This window comes from Emydura macquarii, unplaced genomic scaffold (genome assembly GCF_026122565.2).
Source record: "Emydura macquarii macquarii isolate MOO-44397 ecotype Brisbane River unplaced genomic scaffold, CSIRO-AGI_Emac_v2 contig_3220, whole genome shotgun sequence".
NCBI classification, from domain to species: Eukaryota; Metazoa; Chordata; order Testudines; family Chelidae; genus Emydura; species Emydura macquarii.
The window spans coordinates 3,497,315-3,523,780 of record NW_027133357.1 but is presented as its reverse complement, the minus strand read 5'-3'; the positions used below and the strand labels follow the sequence as shown (position 1 = coordinate 3,523,780).

Sequence of the window (26,466 nt, the reverse complement as noted above, 5' to 3'; positions counted from 1 at the left end):
ACGCTCACACCATGAGATGCTGAGCTGCAGCACAGCGGCGGGAGTACACAATGGTTGCATTAAGCCACATTTTTGCTTCCTCCATCCTAGGGCCATCTGGGGTTGTTCTGGCTGCCAGGGATCCCTGGGGCACCACTTTCTCCCAGCCATGCCTTCTGAGCTGGCGACTAGCAGCAGAAAGGCTAAGGAGCCACCTGAAAATTCACTCTACGTACCTATTGTGGTTATGCAGGGAGAAGCTTTCTGTGGCCAGGTAATCTGGGTTTGGGGCAGCTTTGCATGACTCAGCTGTATTATGGCACAGCAGGATATGGGCCGTGGCAACCAAAGCCAAAGCAAAATGGCCCCTTGTGTCCTGGCAGGAAGTCCAAGATTGGAGAGTCCGGGGGGATGCCGCTTCTGAGTCAAGGGAAACCCTTCCCAGGGCTCATCTTTTGTGAGTGGACAGACCTTATTTATCCCAGCCATGTTTGTAAATTCCCTGTTGCTGCAGTGTAGATCCAGCAGGGCTAGTAAATTACCTGGGAGGGAATAACCCATTCCTGAGAGGCTACTGTCACAAGCAGGTAGGAGCATCTATAATTATCTTATATAGAAAGGGGAAAATAACCATCCCAGCACCTAGCCTGAATGCACAGTGTCTTGGATGAGATAATCCTTCCTGAGCCCCCACCTTTTTCCCTCCCATGGCTCAGGGACATAGTTCTCCTTAAATAGGAAGCAAGAGATTAGGAACATCAGCCGGCACTGATACCTCTTGGCTGCCAGCACAGCACAGGGTACCTAGCAGCCTCTCTGCACAGAGATGATCTAAGAGAGAGTTATGTTGAGTAGGAAGTGCAGGGGAGGAGAATAAAACCAGGAAACAGCCTATTTTAATGCTAAGAACAACCGAGGAGTAAGGACTGGTCTCACACACCTAGCCACAATTTTTCCCTCTGCCATATTGTAGACATGCCATGAGTCTGACTTTTACTCAGAGAAATCAGCCACTTTCCCCTGGCTACTGGAGGAAGGCAGAGAGGCTAACCCTGTAACTCCTGCCTTGAATCATAGGAGCTAACACGCAGCTCTCTGACATTTCATTTATCCTGGTTCCCAATCCCTTCTCTGGGGCCTAGTAAGATTTCCCAGCAACTCAAGCGCCCTGTAATCTTAAACCACCGCCCATGCAAAGAAAATGACCTGAAACCTCATTCATAACACACTTCCTCGCTTTCCAAACAGGCTTCAGCAGCCCCGTCCAGGAGAAGGATGTCTCTGCACTGTCTGCGCTCGTACATCTCCGCTAACGGGTAGCGATTGGAACCGGGAGTCAAAGCTGCGGGGTTGCATTCCTGGCTGTGCTGCTGACCTGCTGTGCGCCACTAGGAAAGTCACTTAGGGCATGTTCACAGCTCAAAGAAAAACCCACAGCAGTGACTCTCAGAGCCCGAATCAAGTGGCTGGGGCTGTGGGGCTAAAAATAGCCACTGTAGACTTTTGGGCTTGGTCTCTGGCTCCAAGATCCTCCCCCCGTGCCAGGAATCAAAGTCCAAGCTCCAGCCACAGCAGGAACCTCTGTACTGCTATTTTTAGTGCTTCAGCTCGAGCCCCAAGAGCCTAAGTCAATTGAGCCTGGCTCTGAGACTCACTGCCATGAGTTTTACTTTGCAATGTAGACATGTAGTGTGGCCATGATTCTCAAAAGGTGTTTAGGCTCCTAATTCCTACTGAAATCCATGGAAGTAAGGAGCCTAAATACCTTTGAGGATCTGGGCATTAGCCCTTCTATGCCTCAATTTTCCCCTCTGTAAAATGGAAACAATTCTGCCCACCTTTGTAAGATACTTTTAGCTCTTCAGATGAAAGGTCTGGTACAACAAATGATTTTTTCCATTGGAGTCCTATGCATCTTAAAAGTCTTTCCTCAACTCTATTTATGCTCTCTGTATATGATTTGCATGCCATCAGACATTGGCAGAAGTTACCCATCACTGTGGTTTCCAAGCAGGTTCTAGGATCCCACATGGCCCAACCAAACAGAAACAGCATAAGGAAACACCTAGGAAAAGTGATGCAGCTATTAAAAGGAGTTGGGGAAACGGCCTTAAATCTGAAGTGGCAACGTTCAAGCAGCGAACATAGGATTCACTACCAGCAAGGCTAATTCAGCATGATGCTAATAAAGGCTGTTAGGTTCTCAGCAATTATTTTATTGAATCACACACTAGAGCTCTGTCTGCAGCATTCAGAACACAGAACTAGACAGCTGGAAACTTAGTGAGGTTTCAAAGGTCCATTTGAACCCTTTTCACTCCAAGTTTCATATTCAAATAAACACCAAAGTGAATCGCTGTGCCAGCCATCTGGTTTTGTTTGGTTCCCACCTGACGCCATTGAGCAATCCTTGCTTAAACACGCCATCCTGAGTCTTGTCTGACTCACAGGTTTTCAGCTCACTGAAACATTCCTGAACCTAAGCCAAATCTTCTCTCAGGTTTGTCCCAGCTCCCCAAATGAGATGAACCTTTCTTACCAAAACCCAAGTTTCAGGCACTTCTATGAATAACTCCCATCTGTTAAACCACCTGTTCAGCAAGTCAGCTCTGCTGTACCATTGCCCCTTTTGAAATCTTGTAGAACAGCTGGTCCTGACTCCATCTTTTCATTATGTATTACTCAGGCCAGGTATAAGAGGCTGTAGGATATCTTAAAGAACTTTGCTGCATGAATCCAGCATCAGAAACAGCACTGATAGGAAAGACTATTGCATCCTATAGTCCAGTGCAGAATCGGTCCCCAGATAACAGTACATTTTCCAGGGCTTTGTTCACTCTAGTTTTAAGCCTTTTCAGTGAGAAGTCTTCCAGCCCTTCCTTTTGAACTCAGAGTTTGCTTGCCAAAGATGCCAGCCTTGCTGTCACTCAGTCTCTGTGCCACCATTAGTATTTAGACTGTTCCTTAATTGTATTCCATATTCTAATAGATCTGACCCGTAGGAAGTTTTTCCATTCTAAATGTTCTTTTCTTAACTCATTCCATTCCCTCTTGAGCCACCATAAATAACCCTTCCCGGTGTTTACATCCCTCTTATACTTCGAGAAGGTTCTTATGTCCTCGTCGTTTAGCCACAAGCTACCATTCAGTTACTAAGCATTAATCAAGCCCTTTCATGTGATCCTCTTTTGCAAAGTGACTCTAAAGGCTTGGTCATGGCTAGAGTTGGGCAAAAACATGAATGTTTGTGAATGATTTAGGTGAACTTTCTCCAGCTTCATTCACCTCCCAGAAAGAGCCCAACAAACCACATTAGCAGAGACTGCAATCTTTAAGTAGATATTGACAAATATGAGAGGAAAGCAAATTTTGGAATATTTGAGACAAATTTGATTTCAGGAGTTGCCTACATCCAGCCAGTGCACAGAAACACCATGCAAGCTGCATGTCCAGCAAAGGTAGTTCAAATTGCCAATAGCAGACAATTAACGAGCTGAACACTGCCGCAGTATGTCTGCACAGAACTTTTATTTAAATGCTCCTTAGCTAGCCAGAAATTCCAGGAAATCTGTCGACAATTCACAAACAAAGGACTAAATAAGTTTTTTGCTGCAAATAATCCCCCATCTTTAATTGCAGATTGAATGGTCCAAATGACCTTTTTTGAAAATATCCCCCATAATAATTCCTAGTGAGAAGTTCATGGCCTGTGTTGTATAGGTCAGAGAAGATGATCACAATACTCCTCTGGCCTTGGTATCTATGAATTCTTCTTGGTTTTTTTTACTTTAAACATACCTCTAACCTGCCCGTTAACACTGATCTAAGGCAGGGTAGGTTAGTACTATGTAATCTAGGTACCAAATAACTGTTTTACTCCACGTTCTACAGGAGATGAATGGCTAGGTGTATTTCCAAATGTTTAGTTCTGCTGTATTTATACAAAGAACAATTCAAAATCAATAGCCACTACATAGTTTCATTTGCCACTTGGGCAATTCATAGTGATATATTCTGACCTCGGCAGCACCAACAGCCTGTATCTGCACTGTGCTTTCTGCCTGCCAGTGAGGGACTTGATAACATAACAGTCTCTTAGGTTCCTATAGCATTTCTCTCATCCCAAAGCAATTTACATACACAATGGGCTTGAGTTCCTTATTACTCAACCTGCTGTAAATCAGGAGTAAACCCACTGGGCCTGATCACCACCACCCCCCTTCCCCCCGACCCCTTGCCCATCCCAGTGTAAATCAGGAGCAACTCTAGTAAAGTCAATGGAGTTATGCCGTGTAAAACTGGTGCAAGGAAACTCACGCATGCTATACACAGAGGAATCCCTTCATCTTAGAAAGGCCGTTATCTCTGGGGTGGATGATGACAAATGGGAGGGGCCATTTTTGGCCAAGGAGGTTGGGACACACCCTATTCTGCCTTTGCAGCATTAACGCCTAGGTCTAGTAGACAGACAGCTGGTCACTAGGGTCCCATGTGAAACAGCAGTCAACTCCATGGAAGTCTGTAACCCAGCAGGCTGTGCCCTGAGGCCCTCTCCTTACCTCTCACCCAGCACACAGGTGAAGTCCCTCGCAGCCAAGTGGAAGCTGGCACAGTGGCTGAGCAATGCAGTTCGGAAGAGGCTTTAACGGGGCTCCTAAGCCCACCCCCGGGCCAGACGCCTGATTGGAGGAATGCGAGTGTGGCAGGGTTTGGAATGCGAACACTTGCTTGCTGCTATTTCAGAAGCGTGAGCCACAGCCCCTTGTGCAACTCTTTCTTCTATCCCTCCCCCCACCCTCCATGAGCCCATATAAGCCCAAGCTTTTGCATGGCCTCAGAGAATTGCTATTTTAAACCCAGCAGGCCGAGATAGAGACGTCCCCAAGGGGCTGACACAAGCCAGCCAACCATCACTTTCAAGTGGCCTGAATTCGGATAAGCAAAAACGCTCTTGCCCAGAGTCAGCCTGGAGTTTCAGACAAAGGATGCTAGCCTATGAATCCCAGCTTGGGGCTGCTCCCCTCCTGCTTCCTTCCCTCCCCCCTCCCCCTCCCCCCCATCAGTACTAGCTGCAGAAAGCCATGGGGCTCGTCCAAGGTTTGAATCATATAAGCCCCAGCAAGCCTGGGTGTTCAGCCCATTCCCATAGAGCTGGAGATCAGATCCAATTCTCTCAGGAGCCTAATCCTCATCTGCAGCTGGACTCAAAACACCACGAGGATTTCCTCTCTCTGCTGTCTGAGTCACTGCACTCAGATGAGGAGCCAGACCCGAAAGGCAGGGGGGTGGTCACACCCAGGGCTATATTTGCCCTATGGCTAAGGATTCCACACCAAGTCCCCCCCGCCCCCCCACACACACGCCCCACTATGCCTCTCTCCAGAGGCCATAAGCTTATTTGCCTCACCCTCCAGAATGATTCACAGCGAGGGGCCCCAAGAACAGCCCGAGACCAGGAACATCTTAAAGAAAGCGCCATTTATTAGGGGAAGGGGAGGAAAAAGATCAAAAGAAGCAGGTTCCTTCCTCAGCCAGTGGGGTGCGACCACTTCCAGAAGAAGGCCAGATAAGCACAGAGGCTAAAGCTAAAGAATCCCAGCCTAGGGCTCATTAAAGCAGCATTGTGTCCTCTCAACCTTTCTGGAATAAAGGGCTTGCTCCTCTGGCAGAGGCGTTTGGAGGCTGCCATTTTAGGGGCTTCCTGTGGCACCTTCTTCCCCACCGAGTCCAATAGCTGATCCTGCTCCTCCCCAGCCTGAGAGAGAGCAATGCTTCTGGGAAAGGCTACCTAGTGCTGGAGATGGATTCGAGGCCCAGGCTCCGGATGGGGAGTGCAGGGGCACTTGGGGTCTGGGGCTTCGGTTCAGGCCCCTCATGTTAAAAAGAGCTTTTTGGTTCTGTAGGACAAAGGCAATGGTAAGATCAGGCACTCTCCTGTAAAGGGAGGGAGGGATGAGCAGGATCCGGGACTTCCAAGCAGCCCTCCCCAGTGCAGACTGGCCGCCATGAGGGGCCAGAATTGCCAAGGGGGCCACCATTTCTAAATGGGAAAGGGGTTTGGCTGGCTGGGGGGAGGGGATAGCATGGAAGAGGCTGAGAACTGCCACCCTCCCGCATGGCATGCTGGGAGTAAGGGAGCTAAACACCAAACATTGATGACACAGCTTCCCAGGGACATTGCTAGTGAGTCTCCAGGGGGAGAGAGTGCCGGGCACACATGTGAATTGATGGGGTATTAAGCAGTGACAGGTGCTCAGTGCTGCCAACCAAGGCAGCCCCATTGATCTGGCCCGATGAAGGCCATGCCCTGCAGCAGAAATCCTCCATTAGCCCCAGGGCAGGTGCTGCACAGGCAGCGGCGGTTTCTGGCCTGCACCGCACTCAGCCCAGCCAACAAGCCTGAGCCCTGACTTACAGGGACATCGAGCTGGAGAGGGGAGGTCAGACCCCATGGCCTCTCTGCTGAGACCATCAACAAGCGGAACAGCTGTGCTGGTGGTTTTGGTGCTGGGGCCACCTGCTGAGTTAGGAACCAGGCTGAGACACCCCACACTGCTACCCACAGCCACCCCTGTGTGAAGCCTGGGCTGGCTTTAGCCAGGGATCTACAGGGTAAAGCTGTAATGGCCTGAGACCACAGCCCCACTCCCCAGCAACGCTCTGGAGCTGGCTTGAGCTGCTGGGTGCAGATTCCCTGGTTCAGTCGGTTGCAGGTACAGCATGAGTCACTGCTTCGGCATCCCCAGTTACTGTGCGCATTGTCCAGGGACAGGGCGGTAAAGATCTCGTACCATCAGTGCAGACAGAACTTGTGGCTTTGATAAATCATAGCTAGGCTGGACAGTGGGAAGGGACAGCAGTGGATTATGTGGACAGCAACTGCTCAGGACATGAGTCATCCTCAAATCTTCTTCCTTCCGGTCCACCAGTCAGAAGTAAGATGCACCAAGAGGAAAGTGGGAGGTGGATCTTCCTGCCAGGAATCCCCCTTCCTGCAGGGCTGGTCTCATGGGAGGGGGAAACTCAGAGACAAAGCCATGAAGGGATGCTGGAGGATTGCATAGGGCCGGACTTTGATCGTCACAGAGAGAGATTTTCTCCAGGGAGTCTTGTAGTGTTACAACTGGAAGAGAGGAAGAGCATTGTCAGGCTGGGCCAGAGGCTGCAGCAGAAAGAAAGGTGCTTTGTACTACCAAGGTCAGTGAACCCACCCGTACAGCACTCCCAAGTCATGTTCATCTGTTGTTCCTCCACCCCACATGTGAGATACCGGATTTCCCCCCTTCCCTCCCCTGCACACACCTCCAATCTAGACATCTTCCTCCTTGTGACCCACCCCACTATGCAAATTCCCCTAATACCAGCTCCTCTATGCAAACTGCTCCCTAAAGACACTGGGCTCCCCCCCTCCCATCAGCCCCAGAGCATGACATCCCCCTGCCCCCACCCTGAGGCTGTTCATGGCAGGGGAGGGTGGGGGGACACGACAGAAGAGGACTTCAGGGACTCAAACCCAGCTCAGCCACTGGCCCTCAGCAGAATCCAGGCAGGTCACATGTGTGACCTCCATGTTCCCTCTGCTCTTACCCTGGTGTCACTGGAGTCGTCGTCGGACCGCTTGGCCCAGATGCTGCGCTTGGTCGCGCTGTCTGTTTTCTCCGTGTCCTGCAGGGAGAGGAGGAACAGACGGCATGTGCAACGCTGCATCAGTCTAAACCCAAAGATGGGGCCTGACCCAAAACCCTGGATCCAAACAGACCCCAGCAGTTCAGATTAGATCTGGATAAGGCATCCAAGCCTTTGTGTGCTGGGACTGGCAAATCCAGGCCATCACGTAAGCACCATGGGAGCTGCTCCGAACTAGGCAAGTGGGGGAAATTGGATGGTTGCAGGGCAGTCACTTCACAAGGGCAGTGCTGGCATAAGGCAGTTGTGAAACCTCTCCAGAGACACCCCCCAGCATAGAGGCCCTCTCCAGCACGTGCAGAGCCATCAGCTCGGGGTGGGCGGCGTTTGGGGCAGGAGCAGCCATGCCTGCGACGTTGCCAAACCCAGCTATTCCCTGCGATAGCAGGCAGGTTGCAAACTAGGAGATCAGCCCTGGGTGCCGTAACCTGCACCAGGGGCCAAGCCAGCCTTCACCAGCCACACGATGGGATGGAGCAAGCTGCACCTCCTCACTCTCTGAGCCCCATGGCTCAGCTGATGGAGTCTGAGCAGGATGCAGCTGCATTGAAGGGGCTCTGCAGTACGGACAGGATGGAGCAGAGCTCTTGGACCCAGATTCCCCTCTGCAGGGAAACACCGATACACAGGGGTGTAAATTCAGCGACGTCTTCTCTGTTACTCCTATACGTATTAGTAGGCACCCTGATTCGCAGAGACCAGCTACCATCCATCTATAAGCTCTCTTGCCACTGTGTGGCCTCAAGGACCTTCTGCCAGGCTCCCCACTGCCACGGCCACGGCTCCGGCAGAGTCCCACCATCAAGGGTTGCCCCTGGAACCATCCTCAGCACAAAGGCAGTGCATGGAAGAGCGATAATGGGGATAATGCACAGAGCAGCAAGTCCCCACAGCCCCCCTCATGGCCTGTCTCATCAGGTGAAGACCCACCAGCCCTGCAGAAGGATTTTCACAAGGTCCCTGAGGAAGTGGGGACTGATCTGTAACACACAAGCAGCACCCCAAAGCTAGGGCTCCACTGAGTGTGCACATTTAGCGTTGGGCCTGATCACCACAGAACATTCACGAGGGGGCGCTGGCAGAGGGAGCAGTTCTCTGCTAGGGTCCAGGGAGAAGCCGAGGCTCTTTCCTTGGGATTTTTAGTGTAACCGTGAGCTCCCAGGGGGAGTCCCAAATATCCCACCAGGAGAGTAACTGTAAGGGAGCAGAGCTGGCAGTTCTGAAGGGTGGAGGGGATTTAAATCTTGTTGGAACATAGTCCCCGGCACCATGGCCAGCGCTGGTCTACAAACAGGCTTGGCTCAGCATAATCAAGTCCACTTTGCTATCACGGTCAGGACGTGGCTGCTCCCTGATGCAGGGTCCCCCCCCCAAACTCCCTGAGCTGTCAAAGCACCAGCTCTTTAGCGTGATGCACCAGCACATCCAAATACCTTGGCTCTTCCGTCCTTGCTGGGCTCCTGGGTTTTGCTTATCCACAGATTGATGCGAGACGTCACTACGCCAGGGAGCCTCAAATTCTCCTACCACACAATGGGATCAGAGGGTTAAAACAACGTTACCCACCACTAGCACGCAGCCACTTCTGGGGTGCAACATGGCTTGGCGTGAGCAGCAGTGATTACCACACCCCTCATTTCCTGTCCTAAACAAGAGAAGCTGCAAGTGGAAGTAACAATCTCTGCTCTTTCTGCAAGAGCCACAGGCTCTTCAGTGATCCCCCATCTGCACCATTGCTTAATTTGCGCCAGCATCTCTTTCATTACAGTTTAAGCCCTGACCTGGGCAGACCTCTGCTTTGAATCTCATCCACACAGACGCCTGCTGTAGCCAAACCCCAACTAGCACCAACTCAGAGGGCAGGGCACCACCTGCTGACCTGAGTGGAGCATTCCTAGTGTGCACCATTCAGAAGACATCGGGGAATGAAGGGGGAAAAGAGGCCTCAGCCAGCCTTTACCACCCCCCCCCCCACCACACACACACACACACACACACACACACACACACCCACCCACCCCACCCCCCAGGGAGCACTTGGCCATGCAGCCCCTCTCCCAGCACATACTCTGTCCCTCTTCAGCCCTTACCTTTCTGACAGGGGCCGGGTCAGTTCTGTTGGGGGCACTGGCCTCAAAGATGCTGCGCTTGCTAGCCACACCCTCCGAGGCCGGGAGGAATCCTCTTTGCACAGAAACGGGCAACTTCACCCCCTCGGATCGCTAGGAGCGGAGAGACAGGAGCCGTTGGAGGGGGCTGCTCTGCGTTAGAGTCCTGGCTGTATGTGGGGGTGCCCAGTCTGGTCCTGCCAAGGCTGACCTCTGCTCCCCACAGGCCTCAGCACGTGAATGGAGGGCAGCCTGGTTTCTTACCCTGGCTCCTAGTCACACATTCTCCCTCCCTGCCCACATCACTTGCCTGGTGGGGGAAAATGCCCTCTGTCCCTTTGAAGGAGAGCCCACAGAGGGAGTGGGGGAACAGCTGAGGTGGGCCCCTACTCCCAATAGGTCCCTGATCACCTCTACCTACGACAGGTTCTTCCCCAGTCCCTGCCCTCAGCTCTGAGAGATAGCCGGTCCGACTCCCTGTTGCTTCCTCTTCTCCCCAGGTCACAAGCAGCAGAGTCACACAGAGCTCAGACACCACCCATCTTCGCCTAGCGGCCACAGAACCAGCGAGGCATTCCCCCCACCCCCCCGGCCCGGGCCGCGTGTTCCCCCTCCCCCCAACACACACATTACCTGCACGGCTGAGGTGTATTTCTCCAGTTTCTCCTCGATCTTGACATTACTGGCTGGGATTCTCATGCTGGCGCTGGGGAGGGGGAAAGGGATAGAAAAGCGCTGAATGAAATCCCCCAGCATCCTTCATGCCATGGCAACATCTGTCTGTGACAGGCGAGGAGAAGGAGTCTACTTGGCCCTGGAGGAGCTGGATTTTATTCCACTCAGGCTCCTATATCACGATACCTGAGTGCCTATTCCCAGATCTTTTCCATTCCCCCTCCGTGTCTCAGTTTCTCCTCTATGAAATGGTGATAAAATACTCCAGCTTCACTCATGATATTACTACACTGCAGCCAGTTAAGTAGTTTTTTAGCTGTCTGATGTAGCTCCCGCTACCAAGTCTGAGTACATATTTGATGGCTTCATCCTCACAAGCTGCCCTGAGGAGGGGAGGGCACCGCTCTTATCCCCACCCTGTCCAGCTGCAGAATTGAGGTCCTAGTGCAACAATGGGAGTTAGGCACCGAACACCTTTGAGGAACTTGCCCAAGGCCATGCAAAGAATCCAGGAGCAGAGCAGGGAACTGAATGTGGGTCACCCAAGCCCCAGCCTAGCACCCTACACATTGGGCCATCCTATGGCCAAAGAGTTAGAAATCCAAGATCCCAACAGGTTCAAGTACTATTACCGTCTACGTCATGAGACCAAGGCTCTGGTACAAGACATTGGCCAGACTCTGGCATCTGGCTGTTCATGACCCAGCTCCAGAATACAACCCCCCCTCCGTCACCAAACCCAGAATCCCAGCTTCCACTTTCATCAGACCCACAACATGGATGACAGGATTCACAAGACACACTCGCAACAAATGCTTCTTCCGGGATTCTCTGGGTCCCCCAGCGATAGATAACAAAGCCCCCATATCAGTTACTCTTCCTGTTGTGTTGTCTCTGGTTCCCTCCAGATGGGGAGCAAATCGTGACATCCCCCTCCCAGTGATCAGGGAGATAACTACAGCTTCTCCATTACATTTGTTGACTCACCGGAAGGCCGGCCATTGCACAGCTGTAATTAGTACAGGTACAAAGAGATGGTGAACGCCCACTGTCACATGGCAACTTACGCCCATGACAACTGTGGCTCATGACACCTAACTCAAACATCTCCAGCTCTCTCCAAGTTGTTTGGGGACTTCTTTCCTGACTCCCCAGCTTCTTGCTGCCCCAGTGCCCGCTCTCTGCTAAGCTAGGCTGACCCACTATGGACCCACTTCTTGAAGGAGCACAGTTGAGGTGTTACCACTAGAGCCAAGCGCTCAGCAAATCAGCCATTTGCCTAATGCTATCTCCCACTCTCTGGCACCTGTCCTGAAGGATCTCAAAACACCGCACAGACTATGGGTTCTGATTCTGCTTCCACTGAAGTCAATGGGAGTTTTGCCAGCCACTCCCACGGTAGCAGGACCAAGTCACCATAGACCACCACTCCAGTGCAGCCAAATCTGGCATGGAAGGCAGCAGCCAAATGACACCACACAACGATCTGCCGAGGGCAGATCTTACATATGTGAAAGGAGAGACCCTCAAATTCCACAAGAGGTCTTTTCCTCCAAATGCTGGCCAAGCCCTGCCACACTCAGAGGTGCTGGGGTACTCTCCACATAGGGCTGAAATGCCAAGCTGCAGTCTGGGCCGGGTTGGCGGGAAATACTAATAGGGGTCTGATCAGCAGGGCTATGGTATAAGCCAAAAGCCAGACAATAAAACAGGAGGACTGAGACATGGAGACAAAAATATGCTATTGGGATCTTCTCACTAAGGCCATCCAAACACTCCTCTTCACATATGACAGCATGGCCTAATAAATAGAGCAAAGAGGAGGGAGTGAGGAAATTGGAGTTCTATTTCTGGAGCAGTCACTAAATTTGTTGTGCAAGTCACTTCCCCATTCCATGCCTCAGTTTCCCCCGCTGTACAGTGGGAGCGATGATATTTATCATCAGAGGGGTTGTATGAGGATCAGTTCATTAAGGTTTGGAGCATGCTTTGAGATCCTTGGATGACAGCTGGTGGGGAAGGTCAGAGTTATTAGCAGCTTCAGGACATTAACAGAAATACAAGTAAAACCCACTGACCTTCTGGTCAACATATTTTCTTCCTTGTTTTTTCCTGAGATCACCTGAAAATGAACCAAAGAAGATGAGAAGTGGTCACAGGGGGAGACCATGAGAGGGGTTGGGAGAAGGCCCTCTTCCTAGGGCTGAGAAAGTTCTCACAGCCCAGCTCATCACCAAGTGCTGGACAAGTCTTCCAGAGTTCACATGTTCACCAGGGCACAGAGAAGTGTTTAGTGGCTTCTCTGAGCCATGCAAGCAATCCAGACCGGCAGTCTCAGAGTCCAGAACCCCTTCTGCTTCAGATCCCAACTGGGACCATGGAGCTCTTGGGCAGGGTTGGGGGAGCTCAAACTGGAATTTTTCTGTCCTGACAACATCAGGACAGGCTTGGTGTGAGTGAAAATGTGGGCTGGGCTCTAGCACTTCTGAACCTGCCCTCTCCTCAGGGCTGGCCTAGATATGGGAGAAGCCTGGACCAAGAACATGTTTGGTTTCCACCCTGACAAGAGAAGCTCTCGTTCTGTCTATTCCCTCCTCTCTAGCCCATGCACATCTCCATCCCACTGGCCTCACCATTTCCCTTTCCTTCCTCCCCCGAGGTTTTCTATTTTCCTTCCTTCACTGCACCTCCCCTCTTCTTCTGGTCAGCCTACTTTATCCTTCTGCCCCGGCACTCCCAGAGCCTGAAAGACCTTCTGGCCAGATGTCCGGATACCCTTCCGAAATGTGGCACCCTAGGTGCCATCTCTGCATCCAGTGCTGAAGGCCATCCCCTGCAGAAACTGCCCTAAAACTAGTCAGCTTGGTGGTTGCCTGGCAACAGCACCCAGACCCAGTTCCAGCCACTCTCCTTCTGAATCCAGGCAATCCATCTGCATGAAAACACCATCCCAGACAGGGCTGACCCCAGCATGGACGCTGGACATGCAGCACAGAGCAATGCCCCCTGCTCAGCTCTGCAGAGCCAGGACACCCTACAACTTCCCTAGCCACTCAGCTTGGGAAGTCACCCAGTGTGTACTGCAGGAAATGCCTATAGCTGTGACAGGGGGAGCCAGGAGAGGAGAGTACAATCCCTTGTCCCCCAGGTCTGAAAAGAGCCCTGCTTAAAAGGGGTGCAGCTCAGTGAGTTCCTCCATGCTAACGGAAAGCGGGCCCACTATACCATTACTTCCATCAGGCCTGGCAATTTGCCATGAACTCTGCAAACCCACCCGCAGACTGAGGACTGAGCAGACTATGCCTGCCGATGACAGCTGCTCCTGCACAACTAGAACAAACCTGCCTTCCACAGACTTGAGGGACACATTTCCCTGCTCATTTCAGACACTTACCCGGAAAGAGACGGTCCTCGGGCTGATGCGTTTGAAGGAGCTGCTGTAGGTGACATGAATGGGGGAAGCAACCGAGGAGACTTCGGGTCTGCCCTGGGTGGAGGGCACCCCTGCTGCTTCCTGAGCCTGTGGGGGATTCCTTACTGTATCCTGTGGGATGAACACACCCACCACATGTCAGTCAAGAGCCAACAGGTAGGACTCAGGCCCAGGGGTGCAACCCAGTGAGCTCCTCCATGCTAACAGAAAGCAGGCCCACCAAGCCATTACTTTCATGAGGCCTGGCACACTCATTGCCTCAATACACCATTGCCATGATGTTTCTAAAAGAGGGCATGTGAACTTTTTTTTTTTTTTAAAAACACACTCGCTGTGAAAATCATCGAGTGATGCATGTATGGGTTGTGTAGAGTTATAGAGGTGTTCTGGAACTACATTCATAAAAGGTGTTGGGAGGCAGAGCCTAGACCCAGCCCGCCCTAGACAACAGAATGTGTCTTTACCTGTTTGACCAGCTTGGTCACACAGAGAGAGCAATGAAAGGACATTTACATATATGGGAAACAAAACTATTACACACAAGGGTCTTCTCCCCTGCTTAACAGTCATGCCAGAGGACAGAATCTGCACCCCAGGAAGCCCTCCTGGCTCAAGGCCAATACAGTGGACTATGGGTAACGTGAGGGGAGCAGAAAGACAATTATCTATCACTTAGGGGACAGCACCCCCTCTGGACCAGTGAAAGTTGGAACTCCTAGTCTGGAAGGCTAGGGATGCTGAAAACTGGAGGCAAGTAAGAAAATTGCTTAGGTAAAGACTGTAACTTGCTAAAGTTTAGTTGTATTCACTAGAAAGTGTGCTTTGATTGGTTTGTATCCATAACTGTCTCTTATTCTTGCTTCATATCACTTAATCTCAGTTCTTTGTTAATAAACTTCCTTTAGTTTTACAACAAGCCATCTCAGAGCTGTTCTACTAAGGTGAAGAGAAGCTAACCTAACAGGCTGCTATGTTCTCTGGATCTTTGGAGGCAGCAAACTTAATTTCTGAGAGTATCCAGTGAGAGGCACTGGACATGGCAGGGAGACATCGCTGGGGAAGTTGGGAGCTGGCGTTCACCGTCACCTGCAAGGCATGCTTTAGACCAGCTGAGTCGTGAAGAGAGGCTGGTGTGTCAGCGAGCTGACACGTACCTTGGCAGCAGCATCGCTCTCACTCTTGCCCAGGCAAAGGGGCAGCACAGTGGCTCACAGTTTGGGTGTCTTGAGCAGAATCCCACAAGGGGGCAATGCCAGGACTGAAGTCATAGGCAAGGCACAGGACAGACAGGCAATTTTAACAGCAGGCACTAGGATTAATGCGGTGCTCACAGACTCATTGAGCCACGCCCATTGGAGCTGCAGCAGGAAGGATTGTGGCCCTTTGGGGGAACTTGAGGCAGAGCCATAGCAATCCGGGACTGCCCGGGTAGAGACTGGCAGCACTTCTGTGGTCCATGAGACCAAGAGCTTCAATTCCAGCTTCTCCAAACTTCTATGCTCCCCTGGATGCTAGTAATGGGGCTTCCTGAATCTCCCACCTACGGGCCCAGAACAAATACAACCCAGCCGCCTTTTCCAGCAAATGCCGCAAGGAGGAAGAGTTCTGAGAACAACCTGATCCCAGCTGGAACAGAGGCTAGGTAACAATGGGAAGGAGAAGACCTGGACTGGATTTCTTTACCCACATGGACCAGACTCTAGAGAGGAAAATAATCTGAGCAGGATTGCAGCACCCACATGGAAAGCCTCTGCCCCCAATGCTCTATCCACTCGGAATGAACTCTAGGTGCAGCCTTGGGAAGGAGAAAACGTGGGATTGGATTTCTGTGCCCAATGTGGAATGGACTTTGCAAACCCACCCGCAGACTGAGGACTGAGCAAACTACGCCTGCTGACAACAGCTGGAGGGAGCTGCTCCTGCACACCTAGAACAAACCTGGCTTCTGCTGACTTGAGGAACACTTTCCCTGCCCATTTCAAACGCTTACCTGGAGAGAGATGGTCCTTGGGCTGGTGCATTTGAAGGAGCTGCTGTAGGTGACCCGAGTGGGGGAAGCAACCGAGGAGCCTTCCGGTCTGTCCTGGGTGGAGGGCAACCCTGCCACTTCCTGAGCCTGCGGGGGATTTCTTACTGTCTCCTAGGGAAGGAACACACCCACCGCACATCAGTCAAGAGCCAACAGGGAGGGCTCAGGCCCAGTGGCCATGGCTATCCGGGCAGGAAGCAACACTTGGGGGCTCAGCCATTCCACCAAACACCTGAACAGCCCAGACCACAGGTCCCCCAACGGTCCTGGATGAGCCAAACCCCAGCCTCTTCCCTGGGCCAAACCATCACTGAAGTCAGCAGAGGCTTTGCCTAGGAGAGGGCTCGGGGTTTGGCTCAATGAGGGGAAGTGGGTACTCATGCTGCCGTATTTGGAGGTAGAGTTCTAGAGTTGGAGAAGCAACAGGTGCGCGCGCACACATACACACACCCTCTCTCCACGCCTTTTGGCAGCATTGCTCTTTCCACGCCCCAGTGCAGCATCACCAACCCCAAGAGTTTTGGGGGGGATCTAAGTCATGATTTTTAAAGGAGTACATTCAGGGCTCTTTCCCTTCTGGCGTCAGAGTATTTCGGTCACATTCACTTCACATCAAGCTTTTCTCCACTAGGATAGACACCGGCTCCTTTTCAAACAGAAGCCAGAATACTCACAGAGTCACATGGGCCCAGATCCTCAGAGGCATGTAAGCACTTGGCTCCCACTGAGGATCTGGGCCCTGACTCCAGGAGCTGGGACTTTTAGGGACACCCCCGCACCCCAATGCCACGAGACTGCTGATAAAATGGCATGCACCGGAGATGCTGCCTTGCGGCTCACCTGCTGGCTGGAGGAGCGCGTAACCGGGGAGTCTGGTTTCTGTTCTATGCGGCTTCCTTCCCTGGAGAGAACTTTCACCTCCCGGTGACTATGGTCTTTCTGTTCCCGAGCCAATCCCCGGGGCTGGCCCTTCATCACCTCCTGATCCTGCTGGGGCTCTTCAGCTCTCAGATCCTTTTCCTCCTGAGCCGGCCCCCGACGCTGTTCTCCTGCCAGGACCTTCCGCTCCGCAGCCAGCTCCGGACATTGTTCCGCTGTTGGGCTCTTCGACTTCTGAGCCACCCCTTGGCACCGTTCCTCTGCTAGGGCTTTCCCCTCGTGAGCTGACGCCCAACCCGGGGTTGCCTCCTGGCTGCCTGCTCCCGTTTCTGGCTCCCTGCAGTTCTCCGGCTGCTCCTTCTCCCGACTGAGGTTCTCTGAGCCCTCCACCTGCCGCCTCTGCCGCCGCACCTCCTGCGGCCTCAGCACTGCCGTGAGCTTCCGCTCGGTCTCCTCTTCAGCCGTGGCTGCCGCTGGCGGCTCTGCCTCCTCCAGGCTCTGCAGTCTACAGTGAGAGAGAGAGAGAGAGAGAGAGAGGGTATTGACGCCCTTGGCTACCCGGGGGCACTGGCAGGCTGCTTGTTAGACAGCAAGTGAATCTGGCCCAGGCGAGAGGGGCCAGATTAAATAGGCGGCATGGGGGAGAGGAAGGTGGGCAGTATTGTGGGAGCTCCACATCCCAAACCAGCCTCTGTCCCTTGACCACAGGTTGGAAGCGCTGGGCTAGCACCATGGAGAAATAGAGCCACTTGCTCCACTCTCCTGGGAACAGCGTTCAGAGCAGCCTTAGCTTGCCCTGGAGAGACAGCTACCCCGATGGGCGAGGGAGAAGAGGGTTTAGAGAGTAGGTGGAGGAAGGTATTTACACCAATGAAGTCAAATAAATACGTATGGGGTGGAGACTTTCAGAGGCATCCAGGTGGATTTGGATAGGTAATTTCCATGGAACACGTGTCTAACTCCACTGGACCACTTTGAAGAGCTGAGCCTTCAGCTTTGTATCGTAAACAGTGATTTATCATTGTATCGTATCTGTCCTGCACGGATCTCAGCATGACTGTCAAAGTAGCATACCATTATCCCCATTTTACACATGGACAAACTGAGGCACAGACAGGGGAAGTAATTTGCCCAAAGTCACAGTGACACAGCACTCTCAGGAACAGCACCCAGGAGCCCTTACGCCCAGCCTCCTAAATCTAGGCTCTAGACCCCTCTCCGTCTCAGAGCCATGAATTAAAACTGGATCCCCAGACCCCTGTTCTCACTACTTCCCACTGCCTGCTCCACCCTGTAGCCCTGATCCAAAACCCATTTAATGAGAAGACTCCTACTGACTTGTGGGCTTGGGCTCAGTCCCGGAAGAGCAAGACAAGCTGTGTGGATGTGCAGCGTCCTGGCGCTGCGGTCACCCCACCCACCTCTCCAGTGCTGGCTGCTTGGTGTTCTGTGTAGGGCAAAGAGCTTCATCCTCTGTATCAGTGGTGGAGCTCAGGCTGCGGTCTCTCCGCCGGCGTTCTCTCGCTTGTTCCTCCTCATCCTCAAGGGTCCTCTGCCTGGCCAGGCTGTTTGGAAAGGAGACAAAAATGTTCCAGAGGCAAGGTCAGCCATCTCAGCTCTCCAGTATCCTGGGACGGACATGGCTACAGCACTGCATACAAGAATATGCCAGTCAGATACTAGTGGGCTGTGTGATGGTAGAAGCATAGCAATCAGGGTACCGCTCTCTGAGCTTGCAAAGATAAAGTGATCACCCCAGGGGTCAAGGAGAAGTTGTACAACATGGACAGCAGTGTGCAATTGGCCAGTTGCACAGCATCCCATTCAGATGCACAGCTGCCTTTATCTACAGCAGGCATCAGCCGGGGGAAGATGGAAAATAGGAGCAGGAATACAAACCGGATTACATAGATATTATCATGTGTGATATGTAATCATGACACCTACACACGTACAGGCAACTTTAAAGAGTTTGGAAATACCTGAATTAAGCGCTTGACTTTGAAGTATAGTGTTCCTTTAATGTAGAAAGTTACATTTTAAAAGTCTTCACTTTGATATAAACAAAACAGAAGTTCCATCACATGGACCCATGCTGTCCCCAGCTTCGGTCATCAAGGTTGGGTCTCTGGAATTTTTGGTTCCAGTCCAAGCTCTGCAGGGGAGCGCGCTCTAGTGTTCATAAACTCTTTCCCTGCCAGCACTCCTGCTTCTAGCAGGAAGCCCTCCCCACCCCATCCCCTCACTCCACCTTTCCCTCTTCTCCATCCCTCTTGCAAGAAAACGCCCTTCCACCTTACAGGTGAGGAGCAGAGACTTGCTTCTCCTAGGAACCAGCTCTGCTCTCAGTTCCTGCACCTGGTGCCAAAGCAGCCCCTGGCAGCCAATTGTAGGACAAGTCCTACTCAACCTACTGACCCATGCTCAGTGATGGATGGAGTATACATGGTCCAGACAGAATTTCTGAAGGATAAAGCTTCCAGGCACTACCTCTAGTGAGCATGTGTGAACTGGGATTTTTTTCAGAGGCTTATAACTTGGCCAAGTTTGGATGGATTTTCACAGGAAGAGCAAGACCCACAACCTTCAGCGGCCAACTCCCTGACAAATTTTGAGCCTCTGCTCCAAACACTTGGGTTCTAGAGTGTCTTAATGAAACAGTTGTAAGTTGTTTTTTTCCTTTTGTTTTTGTTGGGAAAAGTGGACAAAAAGTAAAATTTTCCTCCACACTCTCTGTCTCTCAGGAACAACCACCATTTTTGCTTAGACTTCCAAGAACAAAAATTCAGACAGAGGCAGACTCCTGATATGAAAAATTTTAGTCTGAATAACTGAAGTATGGCAAAAAGTTACAAGCAACTAAAAAACAAGCTCTTCTAATGGAATGTGTCAGGCAGCCATCACTACCAGTTCTGCCTAGAATAGGAGTGGCCACATAGCAGTATAATGCAATAACTCTGTATCAGTTTAAGTAATACCAGCAAATTATACCAGTTTATAACAGGTACAACTTCCCCACATAGCATAGATAAGCCCTCAAATGATGAAATCACATGAGCAGTTTCTTTTTCACTGATACATCAATTTCCTTCTTTACAAAAGATCTCAGACATTTTAATGGGGCAGGCCACATCTTAATTCATGAGTTGATGCACCCACCACTCCCCTGCCATTCATGTTTGTGTAATGGCCTAATTGAAACTACACATTCAAGTGGCAACGTGGTATGCTTGTATTTTTGTCTGCCTTTAAATGCAATGCAGCTGCAAGAAACAAGGAGGAGGCAGCATCATGTGACCAGCCAGCTCTCTACAGACCACCAGCAAGTGTTTACTTTCCCTAACCAACAACAAATCAAGGGACCATAGCTGCAGATGGGAGAGCCCCCTGCTTTCTTAGTTCTTACGCATTTCACAGCACTGCTGTGTTTCATGCTGCAACCTCCTCCTGGGGAATAATGTTTTTGTAAAAAGTTGTTCAGGTGTTTCCACTAGAATCTGTATGTATATATTATAATTTTAAAAAAAGGAAGCTATTAAGACCATGGGAACAGCGTGTGGTCGATGGTTTAGTCCAAGCTTGGTTTTTGCTGGCTCTGAACTTGGAACCAAATTTTACCCAATCCTGATCCTGTTGGAGTCAGGGGGATCAGAATCAGGCCTAGAGTAGCATTAATGCCACAGCAAACCCCGTGACTGGTAGCTTGTCACACTGTGTGGGTTAATGATTACTGTGCCAGGGCTACCAATGCACAAGTCCAAATTACCTCCCTGCCTGCAGACTGGGTACAGGGAGTCAAGGTGTGGGGAGGGAAGGCAAGAGAGGAGGGAAGGCAAGAGCGAAAGGGTAAAGAGAAAAGCAGAGCCAGAGAGTGGAGACAAGGGAAGAGGTTACGGAGCAAGTCTCAGCCACTGAACTTTCAAACCTGACTTTCTAGGTAGAAAGCTTCCTGTCTTCCCTTGGAAAAAGGAGGAGGAGAAATAGCACCAGAATTCAATGCAAGGAACTGAATGAGCATGTTACTGTAAGCTGCATGCGTCATGCAGCCTTTCCTTGGTGTTGTGCCATTTATTTTTTTAAAAGGCAAAAAGGATGGTCCCACCCTCTTTTACAATGAGCTGATTCCGAAAGGTACAATGTTCACTAGAGTATCATTGTGAGTTTGACCAAACATCCCCCCAGTGATTCAGAACGGGCTAGATCTAATCTCCTATTATCTCCTGTCCCCTTGCACTTTGGAAACAAGTTGGCTCTCCTTCCTCAATTAAAAGAAAGGCAGAAAGAGAAAGAAAGTCTGCTACTATGTAATCCTTCTGACTGAGCATTACATGTGTTTGAATGTTGCACACTCACTTCGGTTTCCAGACTCCATTTTGGGCCTGATCTAAAACCCGTTGATCTCCGTGGGATTGGGATCAGGCCTTTTGTGCTCACAATCAGTTGCTTCAATGTGAAAAATTGTGCTCTACTGCACAGGATGTTATAGTCATTGTACTGACACCCAGTGACACATTTAGGTACCTGCTAAAACTTGACTAGGAAGGCAGTGTTGCCTAGTAACTAGAGCAGTGGGATGGGACTCAGGAGACCTGGATTCTATTGCCAGCTCTGCCACTAGTTTTTGGGTGACCTTGGGTAAGGTCACCTCCTCGTGCCTCAGTTTCCCCACCTGTACTACCAACCTTCTTTGTAAAGCACTTTGAGATCTGTGATAATAATACCTAGCTCCTATATAACACTTATTACAGTTGTAGATGTGGTCAAGTTAAGATGTGCATAAGCTTTAGCAGGATTGGAGCTTAACTAGATCACATTTGTGTTCTTAAAGTGAAACCAGCCCCTCTGTAGAGGACCAAAACCAGGTCTATGGTATCCTTATAGACCCACCTAAATGCATATTAAAGCTGATTGAACATTTTTGCATGGACATTTTGTCCAAGATTTTTCTTTGTTTTGTTTTTTGATTTAAAAAACATCTCCTATTTTTCCTCCCAAGATACTTTTCCTGCCCAGGTTTATTTAATCATTTTTAAGCTATTGTTTTGAAAAGTGTCTCTGGTACCAAATCCTTTATTCTGAATTTTTGGTAATATTCAAAAGTGATTTTAATATAAATATTAACAACAGTTGAAACAGATACTCTGGTAGAACTATAAATAGGCAATTTCACACACAAGAGACTGAAAATTGGTCAGTTCCAAACCCTGCCAAATGGAAACAAAATTTCAAAATGTTGATTTTTGTGAAACTGTTTTCCTATTAATGACCAGTTTCGTATGGATTATTTAAACAGGGTATAGGTCTTGTACTGGTCCTCTGCACACTGATGAATTTCACCCTTGATCGATGAAAATAAACTGTTTCATACTTTGTAGACTTAAAAGGCGTACAAAGCCAAAGCAGCTGTTGGCGAGTGAGCTGTATTCTGTTTTGGCTCATGCATCATCAAGAGAATTGTTAAAACTACAGATTACTAAATAATCCACAATGACTACACTATTCAGTGTATCTTTTATTCCCCTGTAGCCCCTTTGGAGATTCTTAAAATTATTCATAATTGGAAAGTATTTGAAAATTTCTGCCCTGAATAATTTTTAGTCCACAGACGCAATTCATGAACAGTCAAGTTGTGTGTCATTTTAGGTAGTTACATGCCATCCAGTGCAGGAACAGAAACAATCCCACCTACTTTGTGGCACTAACCTGTACAGAATATGTAGCAAATTGTATATTTTATTCTATTAGTCACAGTTTGCAATTTGTTCTGTCTGCCTTGTCCATTCAGGCAGTGAGTTTTTTTCAGGGCAGGAATTCTCTCTTACTTTATACGTGCAGCACCTGACATAACAAGGGTCCCAGCCTGACTGGTGCCTTGGGCGCTACTACATTATAAATAATGAAGAATAATAATATTAGTTCATGTAAATTGGTGAAATGACTCAGCAGAAACCAAAACAGCTGAAGCCAGAAAAGGCTTATCCTGCAGGGAGAATAGTTAAACCAGAAATCAAAAGAAGTTACCATAAGAAAGGGAACTACAGAAAGATTCCCCAGCGTGGGATTTACACTAGCTCTGTGACCCCTGCAGGTGGAACCTTCCCCAAAAGCATCCTCCCAAGCCATGAATGCCTAGCCCTCTCCCCTCCTTAATCACCTGGGCAAAAAGGAGGGGGGAGCAGGATATGAAGTTAACCCCTTTGTTCAGTAAAGACCAGGTACCCTGACACAGGGAGCTACTCAAGTCATGTGACTCTTTATTCCTTGTTTGGGTTCTCCTGTAGCTAGCCATCCTGGGACCAAACTGGTTTTACAATCACATGAGCAAGTCAAAATGAATCATTGATTTTAAGACCAGAAGGGACCATTATGCTCATTGTCATTGGGCCTCCTGAAGCCACAATCTGGAGAACCTCATCCATCGAGTTCATAACTGCTGTTTGAAGTGGAATTAATAAAATAATAAATAATAATAATACATTTGGTTCTGCAGTGCTATTATCCCCATTTTACAGATGGGAAACTGAGGCAGAGAGAGGCACTTAAAGCCAGATTTGTAGAGGTATTTCACTGCTTAACACCCCTTGAAATCAATGACGTTTCAGGGGTGTTGCATGCCCCAATACCTTTACAAAGCTGAAGCACAAGATGGGTGAGGTAAGATTTTGATGGACTGGTTTTGTTGGTGAAAGAGACCAGCTTTGCAGCTTCCCCAGAGCTCTGTGTTATTGTTATGACTTGCAGTTGTGCCAGCACCTAGAAGCCTCAACACCAAGATCCCAGCCCCACCGTGCTAGGCGCTGCACAGACAAGGAGACAGCACAGTCTGCTCCGACTTACACCTTTGAGAGTGGAGACCCTGCATGAACATTTAGGAGCACAACTCCACTCCCTAATCCCAGGAGGGGCGTGCGAGGAGTTAGACACTCATCTGCATGCAAACAGAGCCGATTAGAGCCGCAGCGGTTGAGGGGCAATGAACACAGGATTCCCGACTTCTGCAGCGTGCTCAAAGTCATCGCCTGTGCTGAGCTGCGCCATCCAGCTGTATGAGAGTCCCTCACCCTCCCTTGCCGGGGCTGCTCACCCTTTTGACGCTCCTGAGAGCAACCCCGGCTCTGCAGGGCTGGCTTTGGAGTCATGCCAGCTGTCCTTCTTCCCTGCTACTGCACAGGGCTCTTGAGAGGCCCCCTTTGTGTGCCCATTTTGCATCCCCACTTGTCCCAAGCCAACAGCCTTCCCTTCCCCTAAGCCCACCCCCGCCTCACCCCCCTTTAGGGGTCAGAGAGCGTTAACCATTAAACCCCAGCACCTACCTGGAGAGAGTAGACCAGTTCTTTCTCTTCAGAGACATTCCAGCTTCCCCTGACTTTCAGAGAAGGTGGAAAACGTGCCCAGACATCAAAAGAGATTAAAACCCAAACATGCAGCGATCCCTGCCGCCAGCAACAAGAGGCAGATTTGTCGTGCCTGGAGAGGGAACGTTTTACTTCCCTATGCACCTTTACCCTGCCCACAGCCCATTTACTGCTGGCCTGTATCACATGGTCTCTTATCTACCTTGACGGGCTCTGGGAGCTGTAATTTGTCTATTAGCAGCACCTTACAAAAGGTACCCTGCACGGGCGTGACCCTGCTTTGCTTGCCACTATGGCTGGGTTTGAATTCAGCCCCCATGCTCAACGCACCGAGCCATCCGAGTCGCCCTGGATTGCAGGGCCAACTCCCTGCTCAGAACCAGTTTTACCAGCCTCTTGCTCTCTGTCCTCAATTCTTCCTTGATTGAGTGTGTAGGAAAGGTGGAATTTCCTTCAGGTGGGTGGGAGGAGGCATAGTCAATCAGTCATCTGGCTCCCATTTAGCCAGGGCAGGGCGGCCTCGGAAGCAGGGGCTTTCAAAAGGTGCAGTTAAAGGGACTCTCATCATCTAAAACCTAGTCAGTTTCAAAAGCTGTGTTCAGGTCACTTTCAGGGGCTACCCTGCCCTTCTGGCCCCCTGTGCATGTCTGTGAATTTTCCTATTTATCAGTTTTGCTCCCCTGTTAATGTACAAAAATCCACACAAACTGCAGACTGAGCAGCTATGCAGTAGAAACACAAAATTGACCATGTACAAGGAAACAAAGGATTTTACTATTAAAGGTCCACTCAGTCCAGTATTCTGTCTCTGACAGTCACCAGTACCAGCTGCTTCAGGGGAAGGGATCCCAGTCCTGGACAGATATGGAATAACAAGCCCTCAGAAGAAATTGCTTCCCAGTCACAGGCAGTTTGGCCCAGGTCCTCAGAGGTATTTAGGCATCTAACTCTGACTGGGAATTTCAAAAGAACTCCACTTCCCCTTTGACAGCTGACAAAATGGCCAAGTTTCAAAAGTACCAGGCATCACTCATTGATCTCAGTTGGGGGTGGGGAGAGTTCTTCATTGTTGTCAGTGTGTGTGTGTGGAGATCCTCCACTGATCTCTGTGGATGCTGGTCTCTATTGAAAATCTGGGTTTGTGTGGCTGATTTATCCCCAGAGGCATCAGCATTTATATTGCTTACACATTTTTATCCTATCTATAACTTGCACTCATCCAAATACATGTCTATTCTTTTTGGATACAGTGCTGTTGTAACCATGTTGGCCCCAGGATATTAGAGAAACAAGGTGGGTGAGGTATTCTCTTCTATTGGACCAACTTCTATCAGTGAGAAAGAGAAGCTTTGGAGCGTACACAGAGCTCTTCTGTTAGTTTTCCAGACCTGAAGAAGAGCTCTGTGTAAACTTGAAAGCTTTCTCTCTTCCCAGAAGTTGGTCCAATAAAAGGTATTATCTCATCCACCTTGTCTCTCTAATATTCTTTTAGGAATCCTCTTGGCATCAGTGATATCTTGTGGCAGTGAGTTCCACAGATTAAATATGCAGGGAGTAAAAAAGTAAATATAATAAATAAAAGTAAATAAATATTTTAATCCCTTTTAAACCTGCAAGTTTTGGATTATCAGACACTTACCCAAACTTTGGGTCTGCGACACCAGGTTGTTGGGCCTCCTGAGAACATGTTTTTTCTCCTTGACACCTGCAGAATAGCTGTCTGCCAACCAGGCTGGAAATGCCATATGGGCTGTCTTGTGATTACAGAGGGATGTTTGTGACTAGAACCAGAAAGTGCAGAATCAGCTGCAAAAATGCAAATGATGCAAATAAAAGTGAATCAGCTTTTCCTGACTCTCAGGAAGGGGGAAGGACAGAGGTACTAGTTCACTCTGATTTGCCCTGCCCTATAACACATACAATGCTGGGGGTAACAGAGAAGGGAAGGGGTTTTGGTTTTGCGCAAACTGTTGAAACCATGATTTTTTTCCTGCATGGCAATGATGAGGGGCTGGGAGTACCCAGATGGAAGCAAGGTTGGTCTTGTGGCCTGTGTACTGGCCTGTAGCTTATGGCATCTAGGTTCAAGACCTAGTTCAGCTACAGACTCCCTACAGGGTTTTTGTCAAGTCACTTATGTTGGGATTTTCAAGAAAACCCTGGGGAGTTAGGCCCTAATTCTCACAGGTATTTAGGCTCCTAACTTCCATTGAAATCTGGGCCTCACTGTTCATATCTCCTAGAATATGATGGGAATCAGGTATCTAATTCCTGTATAGACTTTTCAAAAATCTCTCCGTTCCCCCATCTGTAGAATGGGGA

At 49.9% G+C, this 26,466-nt stretch overlaps 1 protein-coding gene across 2 annotated transcripts; it reads right to left on the bottom strand.

Moving 5' to 3' along the window:
• Positions 1-5,440: 5,440 nt before the first annotated feature.
• Positions 5,441-24,737, bottom strand: LAD1 (ladinin 1). Of its 2 annotated transcripts, none has more exons than XM_067531680.1 (11): positions 24,475-24,737; positions 18,211-18,354; positions 16,751-17,294; positions 15,872-16,021; positions 13,843-13,992; positions 12,527-12,570; positions 10,407-10,479; positions 9,756-9,887; positions 9,099-9,188; positions 7,567-7,644; positions 5,441-7,102 (listed from the first exon to the last, which is right to left on the bottom strand). In XM_067531680.1, exons 1-11 carry the CDS (start codon positions 24,480-24,482, stop codon positions 7,097-7,099), a joined length of 1,419 nt encoding a protein of 472 aa, XP_067387781.1. In that variant the 5' UTR covers positions 24,483-24,737; the 3' UTR covers positions 5,441-7,096. The 2 variants fall into 2 exon arrangements, with proteins under 2 accessions (XP_067387781.1, XP_067387780.1); XM_067531679.1 differs by lacking the exon at positions 24,475-24,737 and adding an exon at positions 24,103-24,450.
• Between the last annotated feature and the right edge of the window lie 1,729 nt (positions 24,738-26,466).

Coding starts and splice junctions, on each gene's coding strand:
- LAD1 (XM_067531679.1), bottom strand. CDS start 24,140: ATGTCTCTGAAGAGAAAGAACTGGTCTACTCTCTCCAG. Junction 18,355..24,102: donor AACTGGTCTACTCTCTCCAG/GTAGGTGCTGGG, acceptor CTTTCCAAACAG/CCTGGCCAGGCAGAGGACCC. Junction 9,888..10,406: donor AATACACCTCAGCCGTGCAG/GTAATGTGTGTG, acceptor CTCCGCTCCTAG/CGATCCGAGGGGGTGAAGTT.